Source organism: Aspergillus multicolor (genome assembly GCF_047715735.1).
Source record: "Aspergillus multicolor strain CBS 133.54 unplaced genomic scaffold BDW74scaffold_2, whole genome shotgun sequence".
Lineage (NCBI taxonomy): Eukaryota > Fungi > Ascomycota > Eurotiomycetes > Eurotiales > Aspergillaceae > Aspergillus > Aspergillus multicolor.
The window spans coordinates 995,595-1,010,914 of NW_027395953.1; the positions used below are offsets into that span (position 1 = coordinate 995,595).

At 52.1% G+C, this 15,320-nt stretch overlaps 4 protein-coding genes across 4 annotated transcripts; 2 read left to right on the forward strand and 2 right to left on the reverse strand.

The window, feature by feature from the left end:
• The first annotated feature begins 403 nt into the window (after window positions 1-403).
• On the forward strand, window positions 404-1,014 carry BDW74DRAFT_144094 (uncharacterized protein). Its single transcript, XM_073722975.1, has one exon. It carries the CDS (start codon window positions 433-435, stop codon window positions 694-696), a length of 264 nt encoding a protein of 87 aa, XP_073588674.1. The 5' UTR covers window positions 404-432; the 3' UTR covers window positions 697-1,014.
• Window positions 1,015-4,451: 3,437 nt separating this feature from the next.
• On the reverse strand, window positions 4,452-8,357 carry BDW74DRAFT_144097 (uncharacterized protein). Its single transcript, XM_073722976.1, has 3 exons — window positions 7,707-8,357; window positions 7,430-7,642; window positions 4,452-7,370 (listed from the first exon to the last, which is right to left on the reverse strand). Exons 1-3 carry the CDS (start codon window positions 8,071-8,073, stop codon window positions 5,083-5,085), a joined length of 2,868 nt encoding a protein of 955 aa, XP_073588675.1. The 5' UTR covers window positions 8,074-8,357; the 3' UTR covers window positions 4,452-5,082.
• A 207-nt stretch (window positions 8,358-8,564) lies between these two features.
• BDW74DRAFT_144099 (uncharacterized protein) lies at window positions 8,565-10,320 on the reverse strand (the record flags this gene model as incomplete). Its single annotated transcript, XM_073722977.1, has 2 exons — window positions 9,462-10,320; window positions 8,565-9,394 (listed from the first exon to the last, which is right to left on the reverse strand). Coding segments are annotated over exons 1-2 (1,283 nt in total), but the record flags the coding sequence as incomplete, so codon positions are not given.
• A 58-nt stretch (window positions 10,321-10,378) lies between these two features.
• BDW74DRAFT_144101 (translation initiation factor eIF2B subunit gamma) lies at window positions 10,379-13,020 on the forward strand. Its single transcript, XM_073722978.1, has 3 exons — window positions 10,379-10,881; window positions 10,937-12,847; window positions 12,919-13,020. The coding sequence occupies exons 1-2, from the start codon at window positions 10,701-10,703 to the stop codon at window positions 12,502-12,504; spliced, it is 1,749 nt and encodes a 582-aa protein (XP_073588677.1). The 5' UTR covers window positions 10,379-10,700; the 3' UTR covers window positions 12,505-12,847; window positions 12,919-13,020.
• The last annotated feature ends 2,300 nt before the right edge of the window (window positions 13,021-15,320 follow it).

Sequence of the window (15,320 nt, forward strand, 5' to 3'; positions counted from 1 at the left end):
TACCTAGACATCTTGGACACTTTCACGCCGCTATGAGGCACGAATAGCATATCTTTTGACCTGTCAATGTTAAGCATTCCCGGTAGTGAAACATCCGTGGGCGTGGCCTCGCAACGTTCTTTTCCATGCTGCATCGACGATCGACCACGCACAATCGACGTGTTAGGTAGCTCAAAAGTCCGAGCATTCCTCACACTCCATCCCTAATCCAGGTCATGGGCCTAGAGACCTAGATTTCGGATCGGCCAGAACCCCATCTCGCAAGAATAATAGTATCGCGCGTTTTTGTCAAACGCATAAGCCAAAGTGTGTAGCACTCTTGTATTCCTCTCGCCGAAGAATCTGTGCTCTAACAGACTTGGTGGTGTTTCATTCGAGGACTGGCAAGCTGGCACAACCTGATGGCTAGCCTTGATTCAGATTTCTTTCTGGATGTTGACAGTTGCAGGTCACCCACCAACCGGCCACAACTGCGGCCCAATCTATAGTCCGAACATTTCTGGCCTGCAGATTAAACCGTGCGGGTTGGCCAACAGTGGACACCAAGGAATCAGGTACTGTTCAACGGCTTCTTCAGCGCGGTACATCTCCTACCTAGACCCCTGCAGCACGAGAAGTACACCGCAAGGGGGTCACTGGGAAATTCTGGGTCATCCCCAGATTGCCACCAGGACCGACCCTGCCGTAACTGCGTGAAGCAGTTATTCATTTCCTTATGACGTCGCTGAACGCTCTCAGGTACTGTGTCCAGCCTCGATCAATAAGCTGGCAATCAAACCAGCCTTACCAGCAACCAACTTGGCTTGGCCACGGCAGATTATGACAACATCACGAGCGAGTATCTCCAGGACTATTGATGCTTGAGCTGAAAAAGCATCTAGAAGGCTTCTCGGAACGCTCCAAATAAGAACTGCAGTCGAGATCCAGATTGCTTTCTGCGATCGACGTGCTCTCAACGTGGGCGACGTGACCGTCGACTGGACAAAGTTCCTTTACCTTTATTTTGGGTCACTGTTCTCCATGATTCGCAATAGTGTCTTTTCGTTCAATCCCTCCTGTTCTCACTCTTCAACTTCTAGATTGAGATAAATGAAACGGCTATTATTCGCAGTGTATGCTTCAGGCCAGAGCATAGCCACTGCATCCTCGAGAGCAAGGAGGCCATCTAGCCTCGATAATGCTTAATAATGTAGGTTTGAGGCCTCGAGCCCTACCAAGTGACCAACATAGCGTCTTCAACAAAGTTTCAGTGGACTAGCTCGGGCGTCGACTACGCCCTCGATAAGAATAGGGTTGCTGGATCAAAATTCGCTAAACACGAACCATACGCCAACCATATACCATGTCGCCCTGGCTGAACAGCGTCTAACGTCGAGCTTCGCCCGGGAAAGATGTACTCTTCTGCGAACAGAGACTCGCTTTTCATTTTGGATGTTCCCTGTTCTTTGCTGCAGCCCATCATGTGCGAAGTCCCGAGAGGCGCAACTCCCAGCGTTGAGCACATGTGCCTTTTCCTCCAAGTTTTTGTGTATTCGCCTCTTCCAGATATGATTTGCAATTTAGGATCTGCTCCTAAACTGTTCCTGAAGTGCTAAGGTTGGAATTGAGGAGAGTGACCATCCTCGCATTTCATGTTGCAGAAGCAGCCACAACTTGTTCGACCTCCTGCATCGAGCCTTTCTATCTTCCATATCTAGCTCTCTACTTGCTTGATCCTCAGACAGGGCACGATCAGTAGTGTTATTCTGCAGTTATTGCATTTGTTGGCTACCGGGCGGATAGGGGGATGCCCGCCTTGATGTGACCCCCTTGCGTCCTGCCATTCCCCTTTCCTTGCCCCATCTTCCATAGCGTCCAATAAGTGAGTTGGAACTTGGAACAAGGTCTCTGGTCTCTACCTTGAGAATTGTAACCGTTTCGTCGGTCAACGCCTCAATTGAGCTGCATTGCATGACTGCCGGCACTTGGGGTGACTCGTCCAACGGTTTATGGTGGTGGCTTCCATAGATCACCATCTCTCTACATTCGTGCCCTCCGCGATATGAGCCTCCAATGGTACCTACCGGTATCTAGTTCCTACGAATATGATATGCATGGGACGGCCCCTAATCGAGGCGCTCTCGAACAGCCGTTTTATTGCGGGGTGTGCATCCAGACGCGCATCTCCTTGCGGACCTCACATTCCTAGCGACGTCATTTATTGAGTCCAACCTGCCTATTTTCTCTGAGATCGAGGGCGACAAAGATCGACAATGACTTGCATCTGCACCGATGCGCCAATGCCAGCTAGAGTAGGCCCCATTTCTCCGCCTCTCCAGCCGGATCGACCATGCAATGCAGAGCTAACCCAGGACCTGCAGAATAATCTAAACCAGGTACACATCATTGAACCTAGTCCAAGGCTCCAAGCTTTCTCTAGCACCTAAGTACCTTGTCCTTGTTCTGCGCTGGAATGCGCAGGAAAACCCATATGCGACTGGGCTCATGGCTTCATGCATACAGCGCCTAGTGAACCAGTAGCTTCATTGGTCGACTCGACTTCACGGCTCAAAGTCTATAAGGTTCGTGCACATGCGAGGGCGTAACGGCTGCTCAATTATCGTCAGTACCTCTTACCAAACCGAGTTATAACGAATTAGGTTTACCCTTCGATGAGCACCCAAGTCGACGCTGCGGCCTGCCTGCGACTCTTCCTACGGTCACATACCAGGCGCCCGCACCGCTCGCGCAATCGCCCCAACACCCAGCTCCATCTCCATTCATTCCATGCATGTACCGGAAATCAGCGTCGATCCGCAGATCCCTCACACTTGGCTACCTGCGCTCAGGCTTCTCTTCCTATTCGCCCTTTGCCAGACTAGTAGGCAGGCTGCTGGGGTTGGGACTTGGGACTCGAGAGTTCGCGCTTTGGCCTCGAAGTCTCACTCGGCCTCTTGATTCAGGTAGCCCAGGGTTACACATCCATCCTCCCCGATATCGTACCCGATCTCGCTCGGTAGGAATGCGCTGCACCGTACCTGGGCCTTGGTCCTTGCCCTTTGCCTCTCGTTGGTGCACCGAACCCCCAGGCCCAGGGTAGTAGTAGTATTCTACCTCGTTCACCCCAGGAGAGACCGCCCACCCCGGGCTCCAGAACTTCGGTTGTGGAAGTGTGCGTGTGCTGCGATTCGCTGAGAGCGAGATTCCCGGCTCGTTGTGCGAGCTGCAATATGCGCGATCAATCACGTAGTTGCCACTGCTATTGCTCTCGTTGGCGCCATACCCCTCTACGTTTGTTGGGAAGATGAGCCTCGAGAGGTAGTGCGACGTGAGACCCCCTCCAGGGACCTAGCTCAATTCGAGCGCCGAAGGTACAGCAGTGATACTCAACTCTTGGAACAACACTTTCTAGCAGACAGTCCATCACATTCTGGTGCTCATTTCCTGCTACAAAATACTCTAAATCCTAAGTATAGCTCGAATAGACCTCGATGGTTACCATGCGGTTTTTCAGGGCACTGCCGGCATGCGCGGGTGGTGAGTACCTGAGAACCATTCAAGATGTAGATGATCCCTTTCTATCAAGCATACTACCCGCTTAGCCTCTGGGTCCAGTTACATACCCATCTCTATCACCGTAAATGATCGTCTTTATAGCCCTCCCTGATGACAGGCAGCCCGCATGTATCCTAGGTACGTTGAGCCCATAAGTTGAACTACTTATGCCTCCTCCGAGCACATCGCTGCCTCTGCTTGTAAATAATACTTGTTCCTTGGATTGGGACTTGATATCTATAGATGATTTGAAAAGTAGAACTCGTGATTATTCCTAGTTCTTGTTATAGGGGTAACCAGCAGGTTGAAATATATATTTTCGGCCTAAGCCCGCCCGGGCACATCCGTCTGGAATAATGCAGGAGTGCTTGTAGATATTCAGAGAGCGCCTTCCAAATATATTAGGAGCTTCCATGGACTTGCCTGGGCTGCTGAAAGACATGGTCCAACCGACGATGCCCTACTCTATCACAGCACTTCCTAGGTAGGAATGCGTACCGCCTGCCCTACCTCGCTATGTTGGTATATGAGGACAGGCTTCATAGCCAATTGGTTTTTATGGCCCAGCGGTATAATACGCTGACGGGTTATGAGCCTGGAATAGTCTCCAATATCCCTAAGCCTGTTTGCATATAAACAGATGCATAATAGGTTAGAGCCTTTAATTAATACTCCCCTGTGTCTAAAACTATTAAACCCCGGTATCTAGATCCAAAAGAAGGACTAGTGTAAACCCTTTAAAAAAAGGGTAATCCACCTTAACCCGAGGGTAAAGCAGTGCTATATAAGCCAACCTTCTAGGGGGTGTGTTAGTATATAAGGACAGGCTTCATAGCTAATTGGGTTTTATGGCCCAGCGGTATAATGCGCTGACACGCTATTCGTACTTGAGGAACCGAATACGATGAACACTAGACTCGTCTACTCAATCCAACAAATATGAAGAACTTTATGAATTCTCCTATGCGATCTGCTCAAATCACCGAAGCGGAGCCCCTAGTTATAAACAATGGTATCAAGTCTGAGTGAGTTTCCTGCGTGCTCCCTTCCCAACGCAAAAAAACGAGGTAAAAAACAACAAAGAAATTCATCGCAAAATGAGAAAAACGACTTCAACAACCGGTCCCAATGATACAGATGCCCCAAAAGTAGCATAAACAAGAAAAGAAGAGAGAGAGAATAATTCGGTGTCGTAGAAGAAAAAGGGAAAGAGAAGAAAAGAAGTGAAACATGCGAGCCAAGTTCAAAAACGCGAATAGAAAACGCCGGCCGCCCCTGTTTTATCTCGAGTCCCTGGTTTGTGTCCTATACATTGCTCCCAAATGGATTAAGCAAAAGAGAAGAAGATTGGTCTTGCGGTGTGATGTGAGGGCGAGGTGTTGAGAGTAGGTGTGGTAGATACAGTGTGGACCTGGGGTGACTTTGGCAATCGCCAGGTCAGAGAGTGGTCGGGTCGGAGAGAGGTGTCGAAAGGATATGAGATGAGTGGATCAAGAAAACAAAACTGCCGCCTCCAAACCATTAGTCGTCAACGTCAAAAAATTCATCCTACTTGCCCATTCCATTCTGCATCATATTATGTTGCTGTTGTTGCTGCAGTGCCTGGGCCTGAGCGACGGCCTGGGCTTGTTGTCGCTGTTGGATAGCAGTAAGCTCAACACGCTCTCGCCGGATCATATCTTGCACGAAACCCTTGGCTGCGTTCTCTAGGCCAACACTGTACTCCTGCGCAACCTGTGGGGGGTACTGCGTAGGAGGGCCGTACTGCGGCATCAGGCGGGTAGCCATCTCTTGCCGTAGTCGCAATAGTCGCTGCTGGTAGATCTGGCCGTAGCGCGCTTGCGAAGCATTCACTCGCGGCTGCATATTGACGCCCTGCATGTTTTGCGGCATGTGGCCGCCGTTGGCTTGGGCCGCTGCCATCAAGATCTGCTGTTGCTGAGCGTTTAACTGCGGGCTGTTTTGAAGCATCTGCCCCTGTTGGAGCTGTAATTGCTGTTGACCTTGCTGTTGCGGCTGTTGCTGTTGTTGTGATTGCTGCTGCCTTTGTTGCTGTTGGGCCATTTGCATCTGCATGAGTTGTGTGCGCATCATGTGAGCCTGATATGCCTGAGGATTGGGAAACTTCTGCTGCGCGGCCTGAGAGTTCTGTTGCTGCTGTTGCATTATTTGCTGCTGTTGATGGTTCTGAATGTTGTTCTGCGCAAGCATATTTGCCTGCAACTGAGCGAACTGCTGCGGCGTGAGCTGACTGTGGTTCAGATGCTGACCTTGTTGAGCAAGTAGTTGTTGTCTTTGCAGCATAAGTTGCTGCTGCTGTTGTGGGTTGAGGGGCACTTGATTTCCCATCTGAGGGGTTGCCATCACAGCCTGATTCATCACAGGCGTCGGGGCCATCGAGGACCGCGGCGGACTAGCATGACTCATACGCTGGGTGGGCGTCACATTGCGCATGATCGGCGTCGCTTGCGACATTGCTGGTGTTCCTTGGGTCATCTGCGGAGTGCCATGCCTGCTTTGTTGACTCCTAGATGGCACCATGGGATGGCTCATCATGTTGGGATGAGCGTGCTGCATAGCAGAGGGAGGTCTCTGTGGGCTACCGGCGCCCTGCATAGAAGAAGTCATTGCCATGGGTACACTAGCTTGGGTCGCCATTGCATTGCCAACAAGTGGTGACGAAGTATTGAGAGGTGTCTGGTTGCGCACCACTGGCGAGGATTGGGTTGGTTGGCTGACACCGTTAGCCTGCGCCATGAGTTGACGATTTTGCTGCTGTGCTGCAAGTTGTGCCTGAGCCTGCTGGGCGGCGAGTTGTTGTCTCCGGTTCTCTTCTTTGGCCTGCTCCTCCGCCTGGCGCTGCTCCGTGATCCGACGCCTTTCTCTTTCCTGCTCTTGTTGTTGCCGTTTCACCATCTCCTGCTTCATCTTCGTCTCGTTCTCACGTCTATTCTTCTCTTCATGTTGAATCCTGATATTTTCAAGAGTCTTGAATCGAGAGAAGCGAGGTTCAAACGGAACAGCACCACCAGTGTCATCCACAGCTGCAGACTTCGGCCCGCCTGCGGCACCCGAGGCAGTAGGTTCCAGCCTTTCATCCATGATAAGCATGAATCTCTCTTCCTCAGCCGCCAGTGCTTCATCAGCTGCCAATTCTGCGATCGTGCGCTTCCTCCTCTTAGGGGACGGCGGAGGATCGCGGTGAAGCGGACTCTCCATGTATTTCAAAAGAATGTGTACATCTTCCAAGCTGCTAACTGGCTCCAAGAACAATGGCGGTGCAAGAGCCCTGGTCAATTTGGATTCGCATTCCAAAATCTCATTGGGTTCGACGAGCATTTTTTGCCGTTTCGCAGCAGGAGCCCCTTCTGGCTGAGTTGATGCACCTGGAGACGGAGGGACGGTTCCCGGAGTCGGTTGGGGGCGCGCGGAAACGGGTGCGGCTTGCTTTGCAGCTCTTGGATCCGGCCTGGTCGCAAGCAGGGTCAACTCCGCTTGTAACGAGCGAGGAGTTGGGTGAAGGACAGTTGTGAAGACACGAGGTTTAGAGGGCGTTTGCTTGAGCGAGGCTGATCCGGCTTCTTGCGAGTTGTCCTGGGACACACCGTCAACGTTATCCTTCGAGTCTGACTGTTCCGTCGTTGTTTCACTCCCAGCCGATTTCTCCGACGCCAATTGATTCTGTTTCGGATAGGGTACATATGCGGACGGAGTGATATGCTCATTATAGTTATGGATTGAGAATGGTGTGTTGTTGTCATTTGAGGATGGCGCGGAGGATTTCCTGGTTTGTGCGGATACGGATTTATGATCGACCACGCGTACAATTAAACAGCCTGAGACGACCTAGTCAGCAAGGTCCGGAACTTGAGGCGCGAATAACGCTATATCCCACCTTCATAGAAGCGAACATTGGCGCGTAACAGTTCCTCCATCATATCATGGGGAACAGTACCCGCACGGATATGTTCAATGATGACCTTCATCTCCGAGTTATACGGGAAGCTTCCATCCTGTTGCTCGAAGCGGAAATGTGTGGGGTGTAGGTGTAGGATCAATGACGGAGGCGATTTCGCGAACTTCTTCAAGATGTAAGGCGTTGTTTTTACTATATTATATACCGGAGTTAGTAACCTCGACTTCCGCCGCACTCAGCTCCCGGTGACACTAACCATGCGGTTCAGGATACGCCTTCCCTAGCCGGCGATCACTCTCCAAGGACGGCGTCTTTGGCGTTTGTCTTTGCACCTTTATGCCTTGGTCGCCTGCCTTTTGCGCGTCTTTCCTGGGCCGGCCTAGCGGTCCCTTGGTAGGAGTGTTACTCGAATTGCCGATGCCATTGACGCCGTTGGTGACCGGATGGCTCGTGGAGCTTGTCGCTGCCGGCTGTCCGGATCCAGGAAGACGCTTCGATGCGGTAGGAGGGGAGGAAGACGAGGGCTGCGGCCTGGCGCCGTTGACTCCGGTTTGAACAAAAGGCGGGGGAGGCCGCTTCATCTTAGGGGGATGGGAGGTGGTTTTGGAGATCGCGGTCGCCATATTGACGAAACCAACACCGGAGTGTGATTTCGGGCAATAGCTCCTAAAGGCGACTGCTCGGAACCTAAGCCCGGGGATAGCAGCCGGAAGTCGTGCTCCGAAATTCGTTCGTCGATGATATAACCGGGGGACGAGACATGTGGGGAGCGGACGCGGAGAGCGACGAGCAGCGCGGGATACAACGCGGTGGGTAGCACGGATCCCAGAGGCGCTAGATAATCAGATCACTGAGGCCCATCGAAAAGGCGTCCGTCACAAGCAGAGTGAGCAAGCAACCGAATGGGTCAGTGGTGGTCGTCGCTGAAGGAGTTTCGTGATGCCAAGCCAAGTCGTTGCTGAAGGAGGCTGGTCATGTGAGTTCCGCTTTGAGAGAGCCTCGTCACGTGTTTTGGATGCCCTTTATTCCCATGCCATAAATAGCGAACATAACTTTATACAGCTCTGAAGTTTACGATTTACATCTCGAAAGGGGACCGAGAGAGGGGAGTGCGCAGTGTGGTCATCATGTACGTGGTATTCTTCGGCATCATGCATATACACAGAATTATGATCCGAGAGATCAAAACACAAGTCATAAAGCTAGGGAATCATATCATGATCATCCAAGAGGGATAATCAGCAAACAACGCAAAACAACACTCATAAAACCACCGTATCAAAGAGGGCTGCGGCATACTAGCTGCGGGTATATCATCGCGCTCTAGTCATGGCCACTGATTCTGCGCCGCCAGTCATCGCCAACACGGAGCACATCAACAACGTCAATTCGCTTACCAATGCCGGTAACGCCTTCTTTGCGCCACCATTTCTCTTCCTTGTTCGCCAGCAATGATTCATCGTCGCTATCAATCAGGCCGCCCCGGCCACCTTCATCACCAACCACCACGACGACCTGTCTAACCCAGCCGGAGATGTGGTTCACCGCGCTTCCGTCCTGGCCAGACAATGATTCTTGAACGTAGACGGTATCGGCTGAGAGATGGCGCACAAGGTGTACGTATCCAGTAGGCGAATTGAAGGGCATGATCATGGTGTCCTTGTCCACGATGGCCTGAGCTTGGGTGTACAAAGTGTTGAAGAGCGGCGTTGCACCCTCCGAGTCCTCAGCTGGCCGAGGCTCCAGCGTAGACAGATCCGCAGTAGTGGCCTCGGCGGACGGGGTAGCTTCTTCAGGGGCGATGTTGGAGTATGACGATGTGATGGACAAGGCATGGGATGGGCTGCCGTGACTAGGAGCATGCTTTAATCCCGGCGCATAGATTAGAACGAAGACCTTGGCAGAATCGGGGTTAATGTGTTCAGGAAGATGAGAAAGAATAGACTGTAGATGAAGCTAGTCAGCGAAATTGAACAAAGCAAATCGGCAACGATCTCAAGCGACAACATACCACATGATCGGACGTCAAATCGTGTGGAAGGTGCGGTGATTCTGATGATACCACAATCACGACCGTCTTCTTCTTCTTATCAGTAGTCGCTGGAGCACCAACAACGCTGCGTGTTGGGGGCTGACTAGGCGCGGCTGCCTCTGCCTGATTCCTTTGCTGATTGCGGGATTCCACCTCCTCCGACCACCGAGTATGGTCCTCAAAGTCGCCCCTATTCTCTTCTCTGATCGATGTCAAAGCACCACCCACGAAAGCCCCTGCTGCTGCGACACCGGCCGCGACCCTCTTGCTCGCCCCGTCAAATAATTGTTGTGGACTAGGTGTGCGCCGAAGCGCTCCTTGCATGCGAGCCATTACACTAGCATCCTCCTGAGAATGGGCAAGGACATCTGCGCCTGTTGCTCGGGCGTAGTCGCCTTCAAAGTCGCCGCGCGGAAATGACACCCCACTAGGAGCACTGGCGGTGCGATCACCACTTCGAGGTTCATCGCGATCATCCTCATCTTCTTCTTCATTGCGCTCAGTCCATATCCAAGCTGCAACACCAATTGCGGCGATACCGACGGTCAGGGCAAGAGGTGCCCAGTAGCCCATGACGGTCCGCCGCCCACTCGAGCTGAAGCCGGTACCCACCCGCCGATGGCGAGCATCTTGGGAGTGAGGCATCGCTGTCCACGATATCAATTACTGGCTGCGCATAGATCCACGTCAGTCGCGTCGAGTCGCATTCACATCTCAGGTCGTCGGAGGATCAATGGTTGCGTCGGGAGGCTGGGATAATGAAATGGATGAGAAAGGAGGAAGAACTATGGGGGCGGCTGGGCCTCGGGGCAAACATGTGGCTGGTGACGGGCGACGCTTTGTTTTGCCGCGGTGTTTACAAAGGCTGCGGCTACGTTTGCAGTGTTTGTCTGTAGTGCTTAGTCACCGCTCCTATCGGCACGTGTGGTGGGCTTTGACTCGAAAAAGTTGCGGAGATACGGAGTTTGACTCACAAAGAGAGGGAATAACAAAAGTTGCCGGAGCGCCTATTCATTGTTCCTGCTCTAGCTTTGAGTACTGTAGGCATGGTCTAAGCTGACTTGTTACGCGCACCTCCAATTTATACGACTTGCCCCCACTGCATCTCTTGTGATAGCAGCGCACCTTCCCCTCATCCCCGCGGTGATATCAGCATCTTTTTACCAGCCCACGGCTTGACACAGTCTATTGCCTCGCCTTTTGCTGAGCTCAGCTACAATGCCGCACTCCGTCCCAGTACCCCCGACGGGGTTCCAGGCGCTCATTCTTTGCGGGCCTGGCGTTTCCCTTAACACCTTCACTTCAAATCCAGAAGAGTTCCCGAAAGCTCTTATTCCTATCGCAAACCGTCCTATGGTATGGTATCCGTTGGACTGGTGCTATCGCATGGGCATAACCAGTATGTTAAACTTGGCTTGTCTCTTGATGTTTCCGCCGCTCACAACTTGTCTCAGATATCACTCTCATCACCCCCCCTCCTAGCCAAGCTCCTCTCGAGGCCGCTCTATCACAGAACCCGCATCTCACCTCTCTCCCATCGCCGTCCCCATCTATCCTTGCGCCTGCCGACTTGACATTGACAACGGGTACTGCTGAACTGCTACGCCTCCCCGAAGTTCAAGCCTGTATCAAATCCGACTTCCTTCTCCTGCCGTGCGATTTGATATGTGATATTCCGGGTGAATCCCTTCTCGAAGCATGGATGGTATCGCAGAGCGCTCTTGGTGGCTCAACAATTGCTGGAGGATGGAACACAAACGGCCCTAAGACGATAGGAATGGGTGGTGAGGCAGGAGGACGCCGCGGCGGTTTGGCGGTATATTACCAGACAAAAGGACGAGAAGAGAGTGTCAAGGGAGAAGTCACAGACTTCGTCGCCACTGCTCCTCTGGAGCAAGATGAAGCCCCTGCAGTGTCCCATCCCACGAACGGCCCAGCTGCCGTACGATTCGGGCTGTCTAAGTTGGTACTCTCCATGCCAATGGACACAGTCAAGGAGAAGATGGAAGAGGATAAGGGACTGCTAATCCGCCATTCGCTTGTGAAGAAGCATGCTCAAGTGAAGATGCTCACCAGCTATCGCGACGCACACATTTACGTATTTCCCTATTGGGTGAAGGAGTTGGCGCAACTCAACGAGAAGTTCGAGAGCGTCAGTGAAGACCTTGTGGGGTGGTGGGCGAAAACCGACTGGCAAACTGGATTGGCTGAAAAGCTCCGAATGAACGAGATATTCCGGAAAAATCAAAATGTCGGCGAGAGCGGAAGCCTGGATGACGAATCGCTTGAGGAGGAGATTGACATCAAGGCCATGAGCACCACCAAGGCTGGTGCCGGTGACTCCCACGACACATCAGCGTCCGAGCCCCCGGCCGAATTCCAATTCGCTTCACGGGTCCGAAGCTCAGGCCCCGAGTCTGGCATAGAGTCGCCGCAAAAAGAAAAGGTCACTCCTCCTCCAGTGTTGGCTTACATGCATTCGTCCCTGCCGTCTGCGCCTTTAATCAGGCGAGTCGACGCCTCGTCCCTTCTCCTTTCCGTATCGCTTCGCCTTGCAAAGCTCGAGTCCATGGAAGAAGTCGGCAAAGTTGCCGCCTCTCCGTTTGCGCACAACCAAAAGGTTGCCTATCCGGCAGGTGTTGCTCAACGTTGTACAGTCACCAAGAGCGACTGCCTCCTTGCCGACAACGTTACCGTGGAGGAGAAGTGTGTGATCAAGGAGAGTGTGATTGGTGTCGGATGCCATATCGCCAGCGGAGCCAGGTTAACTCGCTGTCTGGTTATGGACGGAGCAGTCGTTGGTGAACGATGCCAGCTCACCGGGTGCATTGTCGGACGCCGCAGCAAGATCGGACGCGAGTGTGTGCTAAAAGATTGCGAGGTTCAGGATGGCCATGGCGTCGAGGAGCAGACGGACGCCAAGAACGAGAAGTTCATGAGATTTGAAGGGTTGGATGAAGACGCGGAGGGCATGGATGTGTCTGAAGATTTCGACGATGATGGCAGCGACTTGGGCTTCTAATCCGATGAATGATTCTCATGCTCCGCTGCTCCTCCGCCGGGGCGATCTAATGACTGGTATAGATGATAGACCTTACGCTGAATAACGAATAGGGCGAAAAAAAGTTCATGTTGTGTACAGTTTCGGAGGAATCAATACCCCCGCCATTCTCATGGCTTGAGTACCACCACCTAAGGTAGACATGCATTATACGCCGTACGCTGTGTCTGTACACTTAGGGTTTCACGACCTTGACTCCTTACAGACGAAAGCAACCAACTGGAATAAAGATGCGCTGGTTTCTTGGACTGAGATCAGATAACCAGGCACATCGCGTCATCTCATCTCATTTCCGTCGCCTACTGTAAGCTTATCAGGAACTCGGTCCCTGCGTTGGCGATAGCGATGCAAGATAGTCTCAGCTCCAACTTACCCCAGCTATGCATATCTAAGCATATGAATTATTATTCCACCCAACACTTTGCGTCTCTCTTCGGATCTTGAGTCCTTGACTCACGAACCTCACCCCACTCTTTAGCCGTACTCCATACCTACCTACCCTAATAACCTACCATAAGCCATCGTACTCGCGTCCACGAGCCGCCCACGGTCACCTGCCCTGAGGAAAGACTAGCAGATTACCAATTCCAGCGACATGCATAACCAATCAAGGAACATAGCCGCACGATGCTAAGACCGACCCGTGCCCTCCAACCAACTATAGTAGGTATCTGCAAGCTCACGGATATGGGCTTTGGACTGGCAGCCTATCAGGCTGTCTTATTGTCGTCTCTTAGATAATGGGGTGGTATAGTTCCCAAACTACCTTGGCGACGGCGTAAGCCGCGCAATCGCAATCGCAGCATGTGCCACCCCTGGACTCGGTCCGGGCGGTTGTCGGATTTATCTCGCAGAATGGATTTATCATGACATGAGGGGTAGACTAGGGTCGATGGAGTAGGTAAGACTAAGGTGATGACAGCACAGGACAGGGGGTGCTTGTGCATGGATGGCTGGCGGTTAGACTACGGTGCGGTAGTGGGCATGCGCGGGGCGCTGGTCCGGATGGGAATCTCATGTCATCATGACCCTTCAGGTACCTACAGGTACCTCCAGGGCTCAAGCTGCTGCGGGGAAATGCACTGCTCATAATAGTATCTATATTGAGGTCCGGGAGTACTCTTTGTATCTAGGGTTCGTTTTCCCGGGCGCTCGGGTGCACGGGTGTCTCTGAGATTGTTGTAGGTCATGTACTGTAGGTCGTCCGAGTGTCATGTCGTGAATCTAGGGTACAGAGTACGGAGCACGGATTGACCTGGTGAGCTCGGTGCCCGCGACGTCCAGTTGGTAGAACTTATGTCCTACGCAGTACCAGCTACCTGTACTCCACGTTCATGATGTTGCTTAGTTCGAGTCGGACAATAAAGTGCAAATGGTTGCTTTTTGTGGCTGTCCTTGACGAGGAGGTCCCGGAGTATGTCCAATGCCGTTTACAGGGTTGGTCGATATCCTATGGTAGCTTCAGGGCACTCCGGCATGCCTACCTTGTAGGGTACGATGGCCATCAGCACTGATACACTGGCCGACTGGATGTGAGGGTCCACAGGTAACGGACGGGACACCAGCCGATCGGTTCCCCTTCCTCATTCCTCATTCTTCCCGTTGGCCGTTGCGGACCAGGTTTGTGGTCATGATGAGCACGAGTCGTGGTTTGTATTCGTCGTCTATCGCGGCAGACAGAGCGGTGCTCATTTAAATAAAGTGCGAGGGGCAGGGGCCGGGCGATTTTGTGGGGTAAAGCACTTGGCCGCGTTTGAGATCTAGAGTGAATTGTTTGAGATTTGGTGGTTTTAACCAGGATGGAGCTGGAAGAGGTCCTTTGATAGATGTTAGATTGTGTACCCGTGGACCGCTATAGTCGTTCAGTTTCTATCAGGGGATGGACGATGTCCCGTGATCTGTGAGGGTGGTTGGTGTAAGACTCTGTCTCAAAGTCAAGTCCATAGTTGAGACAGAGTCTACCGAATTACGACTCGGTTGATATCTCTACCAGTGTACTCCGTACACCGCATGATTGCGGGTCGACATTGTTATCATCAACTTATCAATCTGATGGGCAGATTCTGGACCCGACTTCTCCTGAGCAACGGGAGAGCCACTGCACGATGACGCGGAAATTGAAAAGAAAAGCTGAAACGGCGATGTCGCCTTGTCGATCACGCGGGAACTCCTTACATGGATCTGCATGCGCTAGTCCTGGAGGTCCGGATTGGGTTTGGAGATTGAAGCTGTAGTCACTATCTCGATGGTAGGTATGTGCTCAAAGCGCAGTGCTGTACTCCGTCGACTCGATGGCTCTATACATTGGATAGCGCTGACAGTGGCGTGACTTACAGTATGGGGCCATCAATGAGCCGAATTCCGAAACAAACTCCAGCAATCAGCCGAGTTTGAGTGTTGCACTATGTACTCCGGAGTACGGCGGTGTGCCGGCCAGATGTATATTTCCCCACACCTTGATGCCGCATACATAGCTTTGCAAGTTTGAGCAAACGCAATAAGTAGCCTATTGCAGCTTCAAAGCAATAATGCCTGTTGCTGATGCATACTTTCTCGGCCAACTTTACTTCTTCAGAGTCCTGATGGCAGAAGCTGTTTCTATAGTCCGAGCGTTGGCTGGCTGACTGTAACCACGTTCTTAGTCCGATGGCCGTTTCTATTGAGCCACGTTGCCATCGCGATCTCGCATAATTCTACCAGCATGAAGCGATCCAAATGTTGATGCCTGGCTGAGTTTATCCTTCGTGAAGCTCGCAGTTTTCATATTCATTCGGCCC